This window comes from Phodopus roborovskii, unplaced genomic scaffold (assembly GCF_943737965.1).
Source record: "Phodopus roborovskii unplaced genomic scaffold, PHOROB, whole genome shotgun sequence".
Classification (NCBI taxonomy): domain Eukaryota; kingdom Metazoa; phylum Chordata; class Mammalia; order Rodentia; family Cricetidae; genus Phodopus; species Phodopus roborovskii.
Window position 1 is genome coordinate 2,451,368 of NW_026126418.1, and position 16,290 is coordinate 2,467,657.

The 16,290-nt window shown below is 38.1% G+C and overlaps 1 protein-coding gene across 1 annotated transcript in view; it reads right to left on the reverse strand.

Moving 5' to 3' along the window:
- Dcdc1 (doublecortin domain containing 1) overlaps positions 1-16,290 on the reverse strand; it is a 374,005-nt gene that overhangs the window by 153,220 nt on the left and 204,495 nt on the right. The window contains exons 14-15 of the mRNA XM_051183805.1: positions 11,985-12,113; positions 9,075-9,193 (exon numbers count right to left, since the gene is read on the reverse strand). Coding sequence (XP_051039762.1) covers positions 9,075-9,193; positions 11,985-12,113 — 248 coding nt within the window. The remainder of the gene's footprint in view (positions 1-9,074; positions 9,194-11,984; positions 12,114-16,290) is intronic.

The window sequence follows — 16,290 nt, forward strand, 5'->3', positions numbered from 1 at the left end:
AATCGTGCCTAATTAACTAATCATGTATTCATTAATATCAGGAAACTTTACAACGGTACGACAAAATGAATTCAATTAAGTGTTAACGGGATGTTAAACAGGACTTTTCCTACTGCCTCTGAGTTTTGACAGAACCATCAAAGGTTGAGAATATGAGGCATCAGGAATTTTACTGTGTTCTTAAGTTCATTCTCAAGCGGAATCAGTTTAGTGCACGAGTCCTCCACACACCCGGCAGAGAGCAGAAGGCTAGACAGCAATGAGTGCTTGTTAGCAATGTGTATTTCCAGGCCCTGTTCTCAGAGGTTTGATGCTGAAGGTCCTGAATCTGGATTCCAGAAAGCTGCATTCACATGGATTTTATGCCATTCTAATGAAAAGAATTCAGGAAAATCTAGACAAATGTGGTCTCTGGATAAGACTTTGGAAACACTGAGCTGGGATGATGCCAGAAGTGAGGAAGGAAGGTACATTATTTATAATTGTGAACTAATAAGAAATACATTGCTGCTGCTTCATGTCTTGGATCAGAATTCCTTAAATGTCTTAGAACCTCCTGGGTGTTAGAGCAGCTTTGTTTCTAATGGTTCAGGTCTCACTGGGTTTCCAGGATGACAGTTGATCACCAGCTTAAAAAGACTGAGTCATGATGGAAGCTTAGAATTTTCTCTTCACCCCCAACTTCTGGGAAGAGAAGGAAAATACTGGAAATTATGTTACCAACCAATCATGCCTCCATTCAAAACTACACTTTTGGGGGTAGGGAGTTGGGTTGTGAACATGGGTCCAGAGATTGATGTGCAGGGTCCACAAAGTAGGAGCTCCTGGACCCAGGACCCTTCCAGCCTTTGCTCTGTGTACCTCTGAGAACCTGTGCATTTGTGTTTCCTTTACACAACGCGCAAATGTCTTTAAGTGTTTCCATAAGTCCTGGAAGCCAATTCCACTGTTACTGGATCTGTACTCCTCACCTCTGAAGTTGGTACTGAGGTCTTACCCTGTAGAAGCCAACACAAACTACCACAACTCCAGGTCAGTGTGCAAAATGAACTGCATGACTGGCCGGCCAGCTGACATCTGTGGAAAACCATGTAAAAAGAATCCCCACACATGAGAAGGGACAGCTACACAGTAAAGAAATCATTTGCTTTCCTATATCATAAAGGGAGATCAGAGGTGGTAACCACAGCTACAGAGTGATGGTCAGAGAGGCTGATCCAAGGTTTGTTCCAGAAAACTGGGCTGAATATAAGGAACGTGACACTATTAAAGAGAATGATTTATTTCCCTTTCTTAGTTACTGAGGTGCTGGGGACTGAGCTGGGATCTTCATTCATGCCAGACAAGTGTTCTGCCAGACTAAGCTGCATCCCAGCCTTATAAAATGAAATTAAAAGGATAAGAGGGAGCACAGGTATGAGATAACATAAAGCATTTTAACACATAGATTAAAAAAAATTGTTAGTGAAGTAATTTTCAAGGTGAATTCTCCCTGAACAAGAATTCCAGTTTCAAGCATTAAGCCAACTTAACTATTGCTCAGCTTAGCCTCCAGTAGGTGATGGAGGCTGGGGGCACTGTTGTTCTAGAGTTCCTTGTAGAATAATTCATAGAGGTTAGTAAAGCAAACAAGAAGGTGTCTTACTTGAGGTTTATTTATTAGGGCCGAAATTAAAATTACCACTTTGACAATAATAGTACATCCTAAAGACAGCACACAGAGGGAAAATGTGGCGAGGACTGGGAAGCTACCTTACTCTCATCTTCCTTCATAGACAATAAAATGAGATGCAGAAAGTTAAAGTGGGCTGGCAGAATGACAGCAATAGGAAGTGTGCAATAGTCCTAGACTTCAGGGCCTGACCTTCAGCACAGAGCTGGCTCAGATCAATTAGAAGCCTGTAACACTAGTCATTTTCACATCACTTGAAGCTCAGTAATAATATTCACATTGCAGCATCATTGCTTATAATTTGGATATAATCTCAGTGACCTAACACACATCAATGCATGTATAATATTTTAATACAATTATGTTAAAATGCTCACCAAATAGTTTCATGCTGGAAGTTTTTCTCCAATACTGACAATGCTCATATTTTAATAACTAAATACAAAAATCAATGTTGTTGGTTAAAGGTTATCAATTCAGAAGTTAGAATTTTTTCTTTTAAACTTTATTTCTTTAAAAAAAATTGCAAATAAGAAAATCACTCGCAGAAACTAACAAGACTACACAATTGTACAATTCACTGAGTGTCTATACTGTTAAAGTAACCATTTTATTTTTTTTTTATTTTTAGTCTTTCTTGTGATATTTTGGTCTTTTGAGACAAGATTGCTGTATCAAGCTGGCCTGGAACTCAGAGACTGGCCTGCCTCTGCCTCCCAAGTGATAGGATTAAAGGTGTGGGCCACCACTTCATGACTACACTAACAATTTTAAAAAGCTATATAGGTACACACATTTAATATATATGTGTTTTAAATAAGATTATAAAATAATATAATCCTCCCTACAGCTTTTCTCAAACATCGTTGTACTGTTTATCTCTCGGTCCTCCTTCCTCTGTATTACCCATCCCCCTTTTCCCAATTAGAGCTATAGACTATCAATGGCTGCTGAGAGAGGGAGAATCATTTTTCTCCAGGGATGAGTCCCCTGGGAGGTTATCCAACCTCAAGTGTACATATGAGCAACCCTAAAGAGAGTCTGTAGGTTGTATGTATGTATACAGCTATACTCTTCGGCTGTGTTCACAGATGTCCTTAAGCCAGTGTATGTTACCCTGTCTTGGTAATACTGGCCATTCATCACTGCAAATCCAGCAAGTCTTAAGTAATTTTTTAAAAAAGTAGATGCATGCATATAGCTACAACTGAAACAGTAAGGCCAAAGTAAGGAAAACAATAAAGATGGTATCATATTGGATAGTGTCCTATGAGAGTCTGAAGTCATCTTTATAGATTCTTTAAAACTGTAAGTAGAGATTGTAGCCTGTTTATTCTAAGAAGAACACAGACCAAAGTACACAACAGACTTTCAACTTTCCCACTAATCCTTTGACTCTGTGAACAAGGGCCATGAATTCAAAAGCTTTTAAGACCCAGACAGGCACTAGAAATGTATGGAACAGGCTGAAGCTAGTGTGAAGACACCACTTGAAGAAATGGCTGAGAATACAGAAAACTGAAGTATCGATGTGTAATTGGGATGGCTCAGCTCAAGTCTGGTTGGTGTAATGAACAAATGTAAGCCTGATGTTACTGATGTTTTCAAGAAAACCTAGAAAGATATTTTAACATGAAAACATCTTTCCCATATATCCTAAAAATGAAGTAGCCTCAATTTTTAGTGGGAATCTGAAAAGCATTTTTGGATCCATCAATCTGTAAGGTGTTCCAAATGTCTTTTGGAATTAAGCATCTTTTCATGACTTTAAGGTTGTATAGGTTCCGTGGTAATGACGTTGATTTGCCTTTCATCCACTGGTGGTCAGATACACAGAACAGAAGAAGTATATTAAAAGAAAACAATAAGTGCAGGCCTGCTATTGTGAATATGAATCAGATGACTGACAGCAAATGAGACATAGCGGCACTAATGAGGCATGATATGTTTACAATATTCTTTGTGAGTTGTCAGGCTGCCACTCTAAATGCTAGCTCCATTATTTTTAGCTTACAAAGGGCTACATCTTGATTTCTAGCCTTTGTTGAAATCATACTAAACTACATAGCAGCAGAAGAAAAAAATTTATCTCTGGAGGTGATCGTCATTTGATATTTATTGTTATTCTTGATTTCTAGCCTTTGTTGAAATCATACTAAACTACATAGCAGCAGAAGAAAAAAATTTATCTCTGGAGGTGATCGTCATTTGATATTTATTGTTATTCATAATGAAGTGCGAGTTGTGAGTACCTCAAAATATAAAGTCATATAAGTGCAATAGGTGTTTGGGCTAAGATATCTTTGAAAGTATTTGTACCCAGAAATAACATCTTGGGCCTACTGATATTCTTTTTAAAAATTAAAAACACCTTGGAGTTTCCCAAATGTTCTGCTATTCTGACTCTACCCTCACCTAACTTCCAGGTTGAATCAACATGACAAGTGAGACTATCTTTGTGCAGAAGAATCTACCTTCCTCCCAACTACTCGGCTCTCATCCCACTTTCCCTCCCCCTTGCTTTTCATTCTCTACTAGATGATAAAAATGGCCTGTTGTAAATAGACATTTTGCTAGTTAAACTTGTGCATTTCACTTCAGTGACAGGATCTCACTGAACCAGTGGTTCTTAACCTATGGGTAGTGTTCCCTTTAGGAGTCAAATGACCTTTTCACGGGGGTGGTATATCAGATATCCTGCATATCAGATGTTTACATCATGGTTCTCAACAGTAGCAGAATTACAGTTATGAAATAGCACAGAAGTAATTTTATGGGGGCCACCACAACATGAGGAACTGTGTTTAAGGCCAGCCTGACCTCAAACTCACTCTGTTCTGGAGTATGACTTTGAATTTCTGATCCTTCTGCCTCCACCTCTCTGTATCCAACAACCCCCATAGCATCTCCAAACTTGCTGCATGTTTCTCTGTCCCTGCTTTCAGGACATTGAGCTTTACCACCACTGTCTCACTATCCTGACCACAGTAGGTAGGTGATTTGGATAGGCTCAGATAAGTCCTCTGGACAGAGGATGCTCTGCTGACAGCATCCACTGTGGCCAAGGAGAACCCTGGGCATTGTAAGCAAGACCAGCAAACAGGACACTCCACACACCTGCTGTTTGGACTGAGGATGCTAGTCAGATCTCTCTGCCTGTCTCTCTCCTCTCTCCTTCTCATGTCTCTCTTTTTTCTTTCTCTTCTCTTTCTCCCTCTCTCTCCAACATAACAATAACTCAATTATCTCTACTCATTTTCAATTTTTGTTTATTTTTTTTAGTTTGTATTTTAGTCTTTTCAATAAGATTTATTTGGAACTTCAAGTGGCTTTATTTATTCTACTTATCATATAACATGTTGGGTGTACAATTGACAGGCATTTATTTAAAGAATAAAACATGAGACTTTGAAATATGTATACATTTTAAAAGCATCATCTCAATCATAATAACAAACATTTCTATAGCTCTCAACCCCCTCCCCAGAAATCACTCCTAAAGCTTTCTGGTGCATCTCTGAAACTTTTTATTACTGTTATTTTTATTATATTTTGCTCATGCACCATGTGAGTGCAGTGCTCACAGAGGATGGAAGAGAGCATCAGATCCCCTAGAACTGAAGTTACAGACAATTGTGAATGGCCACATGGGTGAAGGGAACTGAATCCAGGTCTTCTGGGAAAGCAGTCATCTCCTCAGCTCCTGTCAGTCTTTTAAAATCCTACATTCTGACCTCCCCACTTTCTTTATCTCTAGTCAGCTGGTGACCTGCATTCTATTATTCTAAATTCTTGAAAATTTATTTCAATTGCATGTGAATGATGCCAAGTGGTATGGCTCTTTTTTTTTTTTTTAACTTTCTTTTAGCAAAATCCCTTTGAGATTCTACTCCTAGTATTGCATTACCAATAACTGATTCCCTTTTGTTGGCCGACATCATTGTTTGGAAAGGATAATTTACTTATTTTCCCTGTGTAGGTGGACCTTTAGGTTATTCTAGCTTTACCATCTTTTGTAGTAAAGCTGTTGCGAACATCCGTGTGCAAGTCCTAGTAGGGACACATACTTTCGTTTTCTTTGGATAAATTCTTCAGAGTAGGATAGCAAAGCCATGGAGTAGAAAAGTGTCTGCATTCTGTAAGAGTTGAAAGTAGCTCTCAATTTGACCAAACTGTTTTTAATTTCCATCAGCTAAGAGTGACAAGAGCTCTACTTGCCAATATTTTAACTCAGTCTTCTAAATATGACATGCTACTAGAGTCAAAATAGCCCTTCATTGTGGGCCAACATTTATATTTTATTTTCATTAAGTTTCTCCTTTTGAGTTCTTTTTTTTTTTTCTTTCAATTTGTGCTGAGGATCAAATGTATACACTCTACCACTGAACAAAATGCTGGCCCTTCTACTATTGATTTCTAATTTAACTCTATATGGTCAAAGAATACATCTTATCTTATTTTAAACCTGTTGGAGTTGTTGAGATTTGTCTTATTGGTAGAATGTAGACTATTCTCATTACTATGCAGTTCCCTTAAAGAGAAACACCACTCACTTTGGATGCAGACATAGAGAAATCAATATCCTCTAAGTGGGAAACTCTCCCTCCTGGATAATTTTCATGCTGCTGAAAGTTGCTATGCAGGCAGCTGGGAGAGAAAAGACATCAACAGTCTTACCTAATGTTGAATCTTAAATGCTACAAATATGACCTACCAGGAAAGACGTACCCACTGGTGTACCAATGGCAAGACTATATGGGTAACCAACCACTCTTGATTGAATGCAAGGTCTGCTCCATTACAGGGAATTCATGGCTTGTGCTGTAAACATGCTCAAAATCCCTGGCTAAGTCAAGTCATAGGCCCAAGGGAAAACCCTTTAATGTTGCTTTGCTAAGACATCATGTTGTCAAACTGCTTTCTAAATATTTGTACTTTTACCGATATGTTTGTGCAGTTCTCCACCTTGGGGAGAGATGTCTCTTCTTCTAATGGGAAGTGGTTAATGCAGAGATTCATAAATGTTCAAAGTGCTAAGAATAAGTAGCTGTGCACATTCAGCCACAGATGGGACATCTATATAAACATCTATCCACTAGCGCTCAAGGAATATGGTAGAAGGGGTGACAGAAAGAACTTAAAAGCCAGATGACAGAAAAGAGTACAATGAAAGGATGTCCTCTGGATATAGCATGGCTGTTAATACACATGAACCCACAGCATCTTTGATTACCTGCATAAGACCTGCACAAGACCAATCTGGTTACAAATCCCAGCGTGTAGACTCTACCCCTACTTGAAGAGATGTTGACAGTCGATGATTGTCAGTGATTACATTAGAGTCACTCTTCTTTGAGGGGTGGCCACTTTTAGGTTGCCCATGTCTTAGTCAACCCACAGTCATGTACATATATACAGCACTAACTGGGTTCAATGGGTTATTAAAAAATTAGGACAAGCTAGAAGGGAAATATAGTGCGGAAGAGGACCAAGTGGAATTTGAGGGAAGGAATGGGGGAAAGGTATACAACTATGGATTTTCAAAGAATAAGAAAAGAATATCTTAGCCAGGTGGTAGTGGTGCATGCCTTTGATCCCAGCACTTGGGGGGCAGAGGCAGGTGGATCTCTGTGAGACCAGCCTGGACCTCAAGAGTTAGTTCCAGGACAGCCTCCAAAGGCACAGAGAAACTCTGTCTCAAAACAAACAAACAAACAAAGGAATCTCTTTAAGAGGCTATAGAGTTGGCTCTGTCAGTAAAGTGACTCCAATGCAACCATGAGGATTCAAGTTTGATCACTAGGCCCCACATATAAAGTCAAGCACCATAAGTGCACTTGTACTCCCAGCACTGGAGGGGGGGGGGTGCAGAGATGGCATTTAAATACACAAATCAAGCCTAGTTACAGTAATAGGGATATGTGTAAAAGCTAAGTGAGAAAAGTTATTTGCCTAATAAGACACAATTACAGAAATTTCATGATAAAAGTGTATTTTCAAAAACATTTATGTCTCTTTTTCCTGCATGCCTTTTCCCTCCTCAACCTCTAAGGTGTTCTGTTACTATACTAGACACTCGCTGTCAAGTTTTCTATTTGACTTTCTCCTATTACATAGAGTAGTGTCGTGACTAAGAGTCTGTTTTGGGGTAAGAGACTGTCTGGTCGAGTTTGTTTTTTGTTCAGCTACCTATTAGGTATGACCCTGAACAAGTGATTGGTTCCTCAACTTCAGTACAGATAATCATGATAATTAGCTAACCCAACTGACATGAGGTTTAATGTAACAAGGCAACTTTGAGATTTTAGAATGGTACTTGGTGCAGAAGTGTGTGGTTGTTGTGAGAGTGAGTTGTCCAGCCAGGGTTTACACCTAGAAACTTGACTATAGACTGTGCTTTTAATCACTGTATGGTATTTATGCCTGCTGAACAAAATGTTCATGATTCATGTTATATTTTCCCTTCTGCAACCACATCTGGGCCAACCTCCCTGATGCCTAAATATCATTATTGTAGCTTCATCTCTATGCATGTCCTTATTGAGTCAAACTATCTAAATCATGGCTCTCAATGTACTAAAAAAATTACAACAAGGCTTGTTCTTGTTGATATTAAATTAAATCAAAGGTGATGAGTGCTGCGAAAACAGAGCATACTTTTAATCGCAGCACTCAGGAGGCACAGGCAGAAGAGCTCCGTGAATTTGAGGCCAACCTGATCTACATAGTGAGTTCTGGGACAGCCAGGACTAGATGATAGAGAGCTTTTGTCTTAAAAGAAAGAAGGGTAGAAAAGAAGGACAGAGAGAGGAAGGGTGGGAGGAAGAAATGAAGGAATGAAGGAACAAAAAAATGAAGCATCTTGGAAAAAATTCTTCTAGGTGATTAGATGTAAATCAACTTCCTCAGTGTTTTTTTTTTTTTAAATCCAAAAATATTTACTTGTATTCTTAAGACATTTCTAACCATATCTTCTGTAAGATAGACAGAGGCTACTTCTGGCCTGTTCCAAGTCAGCCATTGTTTCATCTCATAATTTTACTTTTACAGTGTTCACGTTCAAAAAATGGAGAAAAGATTAAAAGCACAAAGCTAATTTAAGTTTTTTGATTTGCAATATAAATGGAGTAAAACAATGAATCCTAAAGCTAACAGAGTAAAGCTCACAGAGCTAGTTGACTGCATAGATCCTTTTGAAGTCAACATTTCTCTTTTTAGCATACTTCCGAACTAAGTGACATAAATATTCAAGAAGATTCTTCTAGGTTAAAATAGCAATGTTAACATGAAGTGTAAATCCCTCATGATTTTTCTATACAAGCCATAAAACATCTCAATACGCCTGCTCAGAATCTGCAAAGGCAATGTTTGTTGTTTGAGCCATATCACACATAAGTATTACCTTTTCCGTAGCAGTAATTTGTATGCTTCTAGTGATGTTCCTTGGGTGGTCTCAACTCTGACTGGATGACCAATAGCCAGGCAGCCCTGAGTTATCGCTCTGTTCAGGATCATCCCAGTCTTCCAATGAAAGGGAAGGAAGAAAAAAGTCTAAATAAGTTAAAAGAACCAGAAAATTCAACAATGTGTCACAAATAGTGAGGTCATTATGCCTGGATAAACCTGGATATTAACAGTGGCTCAAAGTGAAATACTACCCACAACTTAGCAGTCAGTGAGTCCTGCTCAGAAGCAGCGAGCCTCTGTCCTACAAGGGTGGCATTTTACAGTTGAGCGCAAAATAAAACAGACCTCGCTATCTTCATTTGTCCTTCTTTTCTGTGCATATTTCACAGTGTAGTGGCTTGGGGTCCATCACGTGTCACTTGCTAGAGTTATAACTACAGAGCTTACTTGAAATCTGTATGCACAGACAAACACGTGCAGTGAACTGAGAGGATTGGAACAAATCCTCAACCTTCATATCAATTTAAAGTTTTACTCTTGGTCTTAATACCCCAGGTTAAAATTGTACAGTGATGGTGGTCCATGACCTCTTTGTCTTAAAATTGAGCATTCTCTGTTGAGAAAATTGAGAATATTGTGTAAGTGGCTATTCAATAATAATTTTCCTACTTATGGAATTAGCTAATTTTAAATTAATCACAACCACAGAGAGATTTATACATACCTACTGGGGATTTATGGCATCTGAAATTCTGTATTATATCACAGAAGGGATTTATTGTTAAAGGGGCAAGGAGGAAGTTACTTGTACATTGATTTTTTTTTTGTTTCCTTTATAGCACATAACTCTTGCTTTTCAGGTTTTTGTTGTGTAAAAGAGAAATACATGGTGACCTAGGAAACATATCTCTAAACAATTTGGATGGTGATAAGTACTTGTAATCCTTGCATGTGTAAATATGTTTGTACGGAAAAGGAAAAAGCTTACAGAGAGGAAGAAAGACTTGCTGAGCATTCTTTATATAAGATGTTATGCCTCAATACCAGATATATTTCTAATTTCTACTGGTGCTGTAACTTTGCAATGAAGGCATGTCTAACTCCATTTTATAGATAAAGAAACTATGTCTCATGGTACCCAAATAACTTTCTCTGGGCCACACAAGGAATTCCAGGAAAACTGCACTCTTTGAGAGAGCATTTCAATTAAGGAAATGTTAAAAAGAACAAATTGCATTATATAGTGTGATTCTAGAAATAAATTACAGAAATGAGACTTAGAAAAGGGCCTTCTGTAGCATTTAATTCATTTCATTTAGGATGAGAAGTTCTAACTCTACATACCATGTGTAATTAGACTGTAGTCACCTAGGTATTCAGTGGTAGCACTAGGAGTAAGACACTCCTAGAATGTTCAAAGATTGATTGGATATAAAGTATGGCCTTATAATATAGAAGAAAAGTTTAATTTATAAAGTCAGACAGACCAGCAATCCTTCCTTTGTTGTTACTAGCCTTAGCTTCTTAAACTGTGTAAATGCTATGGTTTTGTTGTGAAATGTCCCTCAAAGAGCTCATGTGAAAGGCCTGGTCACCACTTGTGGATCCAACCCTGAAGGACAACTGGATCAAAAGTTTCTGATCTAATCTGTGTAGAAATCCATTGGTGGATCCATAGTTTAACGTGACATCGGGAGATACAACCTGGGTGGAGAAGCCATTCCCTGGGAATTGTCTTTGAAGGGTGTATGTTGTCCCTGGTCCCTTCTTGTCTCTCTGTTTCCTGACTGCAACAGGACCAGCAGTTGTCTTTCTTCCATGCCCTTCTACCATGATATTCTGCCTTGTCTTGGGCTATGGGGCCAACTGATCACAGACTGGAACCTGTAAAGTCAGGAACTAACACAAACTTCTCCTTTTCTCTGTGCTTTCTTAGGTTTATTCTAACACTAACAGGAATAAAAAGATAATAGTGAAAACAAGGTAAAAAGAACCAATAATGGTTAATAGAGTCGTAAGTCTGGGTACAGACATTAAGTACATCTCATCCAACACGATTCTACTTTATTATCTGAAATGAGCATTATCTCTTAGTACCTTAGTATCTTATTTTCTATAAGTTTGCGTTCGTCTATCAGAGGATCATAGAATAACCAAGGGTGCTTAAGGATTTTATGTGAGAAATGGTTTCAATGTCCTTCCCAACCACGACAGGAAAGTGTCACCAAACTTAATTGGATGGTTTCACACAGCCCGGAATGTTTAGACAACAATAGAGCATCCTGATGTGAATGATGGCAAAGGAAAATAAAAGGACAAACACAAGATGGGCCATTCTTTTCCAGATAAGGTATATTTTTACAAGTTGTTTTTTAATAATAAGAGAGTAGGGGGCAATTATATTTCCTCATATATGTCAGATATAATTATAAATTAATAAAGAAAAATTAAGATTTCCTACATAGGTGTATAAACTATTCACATTTTATACTGAAAATCTTCTCTTAAAACTGTCCTCGATAAGATTGTATGAAAAGTCATAATATGGTGTTAATCTACTAAGCCCAATGATGCTGAGCTGGTAAAAATCAATAATGAAGACTAAGACACCTGCCATGAAAAACGATCAGTCTGTGGGGTTCGTATAAGCTCTGTGCTTGGTTTAAGTAAATTCTGAGATGTAACCTAATCAGAATGCCTAAAACTATACTGAATGCCTATTGGCAATCTACATAAATCTTTTGCATTAGACAATACCAAGAGCAGAAAAGATGTTTTTAATAGTCTGCAATTTAGCATGCGTCCACTTGCACGCTTGTATGCAAGAGGGCCCAGGCTCTGGAGCAGCACAACATGGCAGCAAAGAAGGAGCAATCATGTGGCAAGAGCAGATGTTCCTGGGTACCTTGGTGATCAGCCACATGCTGGCTGCAGGCCAGGAGGACACTGCCTGAATCCCACTGTTCACTTCCCTCCTTGAGAAGCTGTGCTTTCTGATGGAAACAGAGGCATAAAGAACAATGTTGGGATCCACCTGCATCACACAAGGAGAAGGATACCCTTTTAATTCATGAACTTAAAAATGAGCATTCTTCAACACACTTACTCAAAATGAATGAGTCATGTCCAAACACAGGGTTTTCTGACTGAGAGGCTGCCTTCTAAAACCAGCACTTGGTCAGTACTGATGTGCAAAGACCCTGTCTGTGTAGCATGGGATATTGTAAGATATTTCTCATGCCTTAAAAAGCATATAGTAAAGATTCTCTATCATCAGAGAAAGGGAGAAAGAAAAGTTATTCTCATGTTAAACACTATGCAACAATTAATATGTGTTAGAGTGTGTTAGAGGCATCTGAAATAATAGGCATATTTTTGTTATAAAAATAAAAATGAGGCATCTTGAAAGAGTAACATGCTACAGCTCTTAAAGAGTAGAATGGATCTGATACGGGTAATAAAGAGCAAAATGTTATCAAAACTAAAGCAGTTTCACTCTGTGTGTCTTAGAATTTCTCAGTAGAGCAAAAAGGTAAACTTGGCCAAACTGCAGAAAGCATCCGGTGAAGGCTACAGTTAGGTCACCCCAGGGGGATGGCAAGCACTTTCACCAGGGCCTGGATCCCAACAGGTTTTATTGAGGTTGGTATGCCATGGGAGGACATCACATAGTGTTGAATAGAGACATCACAGGCAGGGAAATGATCCGGTGTCTACATACTCCCTGAGTATAAAACATATTAACTGAGACTTCTGAGCTTGAAGAGTTACTGGAGAAGGAGAGAGCACTGACTAGGGAAACACTCCATACATATCTTCTGGGGTCATTATCAGATCCCACAAACCTGTGCTGTTTATCACATTAAATATATAGAAGGCACGTGCACCTTCAAGTATGACTTGCTTACACTTGATTATTAAACTCCTATCCACTCATAGGAACTCCTATCCTATAGGAACTCTGATACTTCACACTTAATAAAATTTACTTCCTAAGTTATAGGAACATTTCCTCAAGTAATCTCAGCCTTTAAATGGCAACATGTATAAGATCATAGAGCTATGTTAACATATACTTTTATTATGATAAATTATGCTGCTTTAACAACCATTTAAATCACTTTCTATGCTAAAATGTTTAACAATACTATATGTTTACTGAATAATGGATGATTTCTAACATATAAATTAAACAATAATTCATAAGTTGATATTTTAAAATATGTTCAAGCAATCACAGAATGGTATGTTATGACAATTATTCTGTGAGAAAAGAAAGATCTCTCTCAAGAGGAGAAATGCCATACAACTCCTTTGTGTGAAAATGAAAGTTTTTAACTGTCTTTTGTGGCTGCTGTTCAGAACGTAAGGACATTGGACTTAACAGTGTGTTGACTGTGTATTCCCCTAGAAAGCCAGGAGTGGCTAGATTCTAGAAGGGAATTCCCACCGGTTTTGAACAATGATAAACTATACTCTACTAAGCCATCACCACAGGATTCGGTATTTAAAGTAGCACTCCTACTCAACCTCTTCACTCCAAGTTGCCATCATCCTCTAAACTCCCCCTCTGTATCTGGGCAGGAGATTGTTTTGACTGGAATTAGACAGAAGACCCATGCTGCCAACTGCTTCTTTGTACAGCACCTGCTGCCAGCGCCTAAATTCTTGTTATCTCCACAACATGGTTTAATCTTTTAACAGTTGGCTTATTGGTGAAGAGCAAGGGGGTCCTTTGTTTCTGACTTGGGCTGGCACCCAGTATTAACACCATGCTGTTCTTCAAGAGATATTTTGCTGGACAGTTCCCAAGTGATTCTGCACAGGGCAGACACAGCCAGACCCACACCAGTGTAGCTTCATTTGTGTTATTAAAAAAAAAAAAAGAAAAGAAAAGAAGGAAGGAATCTTGCCAAATCTTAACTGACAACCACCACTAAGAATCTTCTCATGTGACTATGTCTTCTTCCTCTGTTGTTCTCTTCTTCCTCCTCTTCCTTTTTTTTTTTTCATTTGAAATTATTTCAGGAAATTAATTTTTATTGTTTTCACTTATGCCCAAAGAGACAAGCTTATCAAGAAGCCCAGGAAAACACAAACAAACAAAAACCATTGTAGAACAGGGTCCCATGAAAATGATTCCTCAGAGTCTGGTTATAAAGACAATGAAGCCATCTACATATATAATGTGATAAATAATAACACAAGTTGTGTGAGCTAATAATGAACCCAGGGGAGGTCAATGACATGTTTCCCCCATCAATGCCCTCCTGCAAATCTTCATAATGAGTTCAAAGTATATGCAAAAACTTGATCTCTTTGTAAAAATATTTTTTATCTCATTAGTGCTGGTGTGTATCTTTGTGTACACATGCATATGCTTATATGATGTGTTAAGTATGAGTGGTCATACATGCTGTGGCACACATGTGGAGGACAGTGGACAAGTTTGTGGAATTGGTTCTATCCTTCCACCTTTATGAGTGTTCTGGGGGTCTGCTCCATCATTATGCTCATATGACAAATGCTTTTAACCACTAAGCTGTCTCAATGGTTCAACTTGACTTCTTTAGTATAACAGCTTATCTCTAGAGCAAATAGTTTATAAGGGGCAAGAGAGAGATAAAAATCTGTGAAAATTAGGATTAAGGGAAGAATTACTCCAACAATTTACAACATAATGTGCCATACATGGGTATGTGTGTGTGCATCTGCACACATGCGGATAGAAATATTTGTGTTGAGTCTGATTGTCTGAGTATATACATATCCTATCTGGTATTGAAAAGCCTTCTAAAGTGCTGTCATAAATTGAAAAGGGAGTTATGGTTTATTTAATTTGATGCCTATATTCACAGTTGATCTTAAAGGGTCATTCTAATCTTCCCTGTCTGACTGGACTATGCTGATGTATATCCAGCCATTTCAAACTCCTTATTTTTCCCAAAATGATTAATAATGATGATGTGCTTTTAATACCCACTCGCCACTCACCTTCTCCTGCAAGTTCACCAAGAAATAGACTGCAAGGACAGAAAGAAGAAACTTACAGGTCCTACTTCATTTTGAACTATTTACTGCCTAGAAATTTTGTCTAAAATTTCACTTTTGATGATGTACTTTACTGCTAAGTTAAACAATTTTATAAGTAAATTACTGTAATAAATATTATTAAATATCTTTCCTTCCATCCCTTTCAGTCATTCCTACCAAGAAATGAAAAGGTCCGAGAGCAAAATACATCAGCAAAGATGTAACTACACAACAAAGCAGGGAAGGCAACTTAAATCCAGGTATACAATCCTCAAGTGGCTTCCAATTATCAGTCAGTCTTAGTTAGGGTTTACTATTGCTGTGAAGAGACACCATGGCCACAGCAATTCTTATAACAAGAGATTTAATTGAGGTTGCTTTGCTTATAATTTCATAGGATCAGTCCATCATCATCATGGCGGGGAGCATGGTGGCATGTGGGCAGGAATGGTGCTAGAGAAATAGCCAATTGTCCCACATCTTGCAGGCTACAGGAAGTTGGATGACTGACTGGGCAGTATCTTGAGTATATGAAATCTCAAAGCCCACCCCCACAGTGGCACACTTCCTCTAATAAGGCCATACCTATTCCAACAAAGCCACACCTCCTAATAGTGCCACTGCCTATGAGATTATGGGATTATGGGATACTGGGGGCCAATTATATTCAAACTCACATGGTCTCAAGATGAGGAAGAAACTGAGGAATTAATTAAAAGTCCCATGTTGCAAGCAATTGTTTATCTTTGTCCAATCTCCTTGTGACCAAAGATTAATTGTCGAATAATCATATATTTAACAGTTATAGATGCATCCTGCAATAAGATCTGAATTTAAAAATTAGCTTGCAACAAGTATGTCATGACTCTAAAATTAAAAACTGCTCATTTTCTTAATATTTTTTGTAAAGAACGTTGTAATCAAAAATCTCTGATACCTAAAGTTAACTCCCAAAAGACTAGGAACAAAACAAGTTTCTTCTCCATTTTGGCAAAATTTAAGATGTGCCAAATTCTGGAGTCCATGCTTTTCTTCTCTGTTCTGCCATAACCAGCCATTTCTCAAGCTATTCTTTTCACATTTTTTATATTAACTACCATGAAGTTTAAATCTCATCCATTGTATGGAAACATATAATTTGATTGCTCTAAAACCGAAGCAATCTACAAATGTTGCCA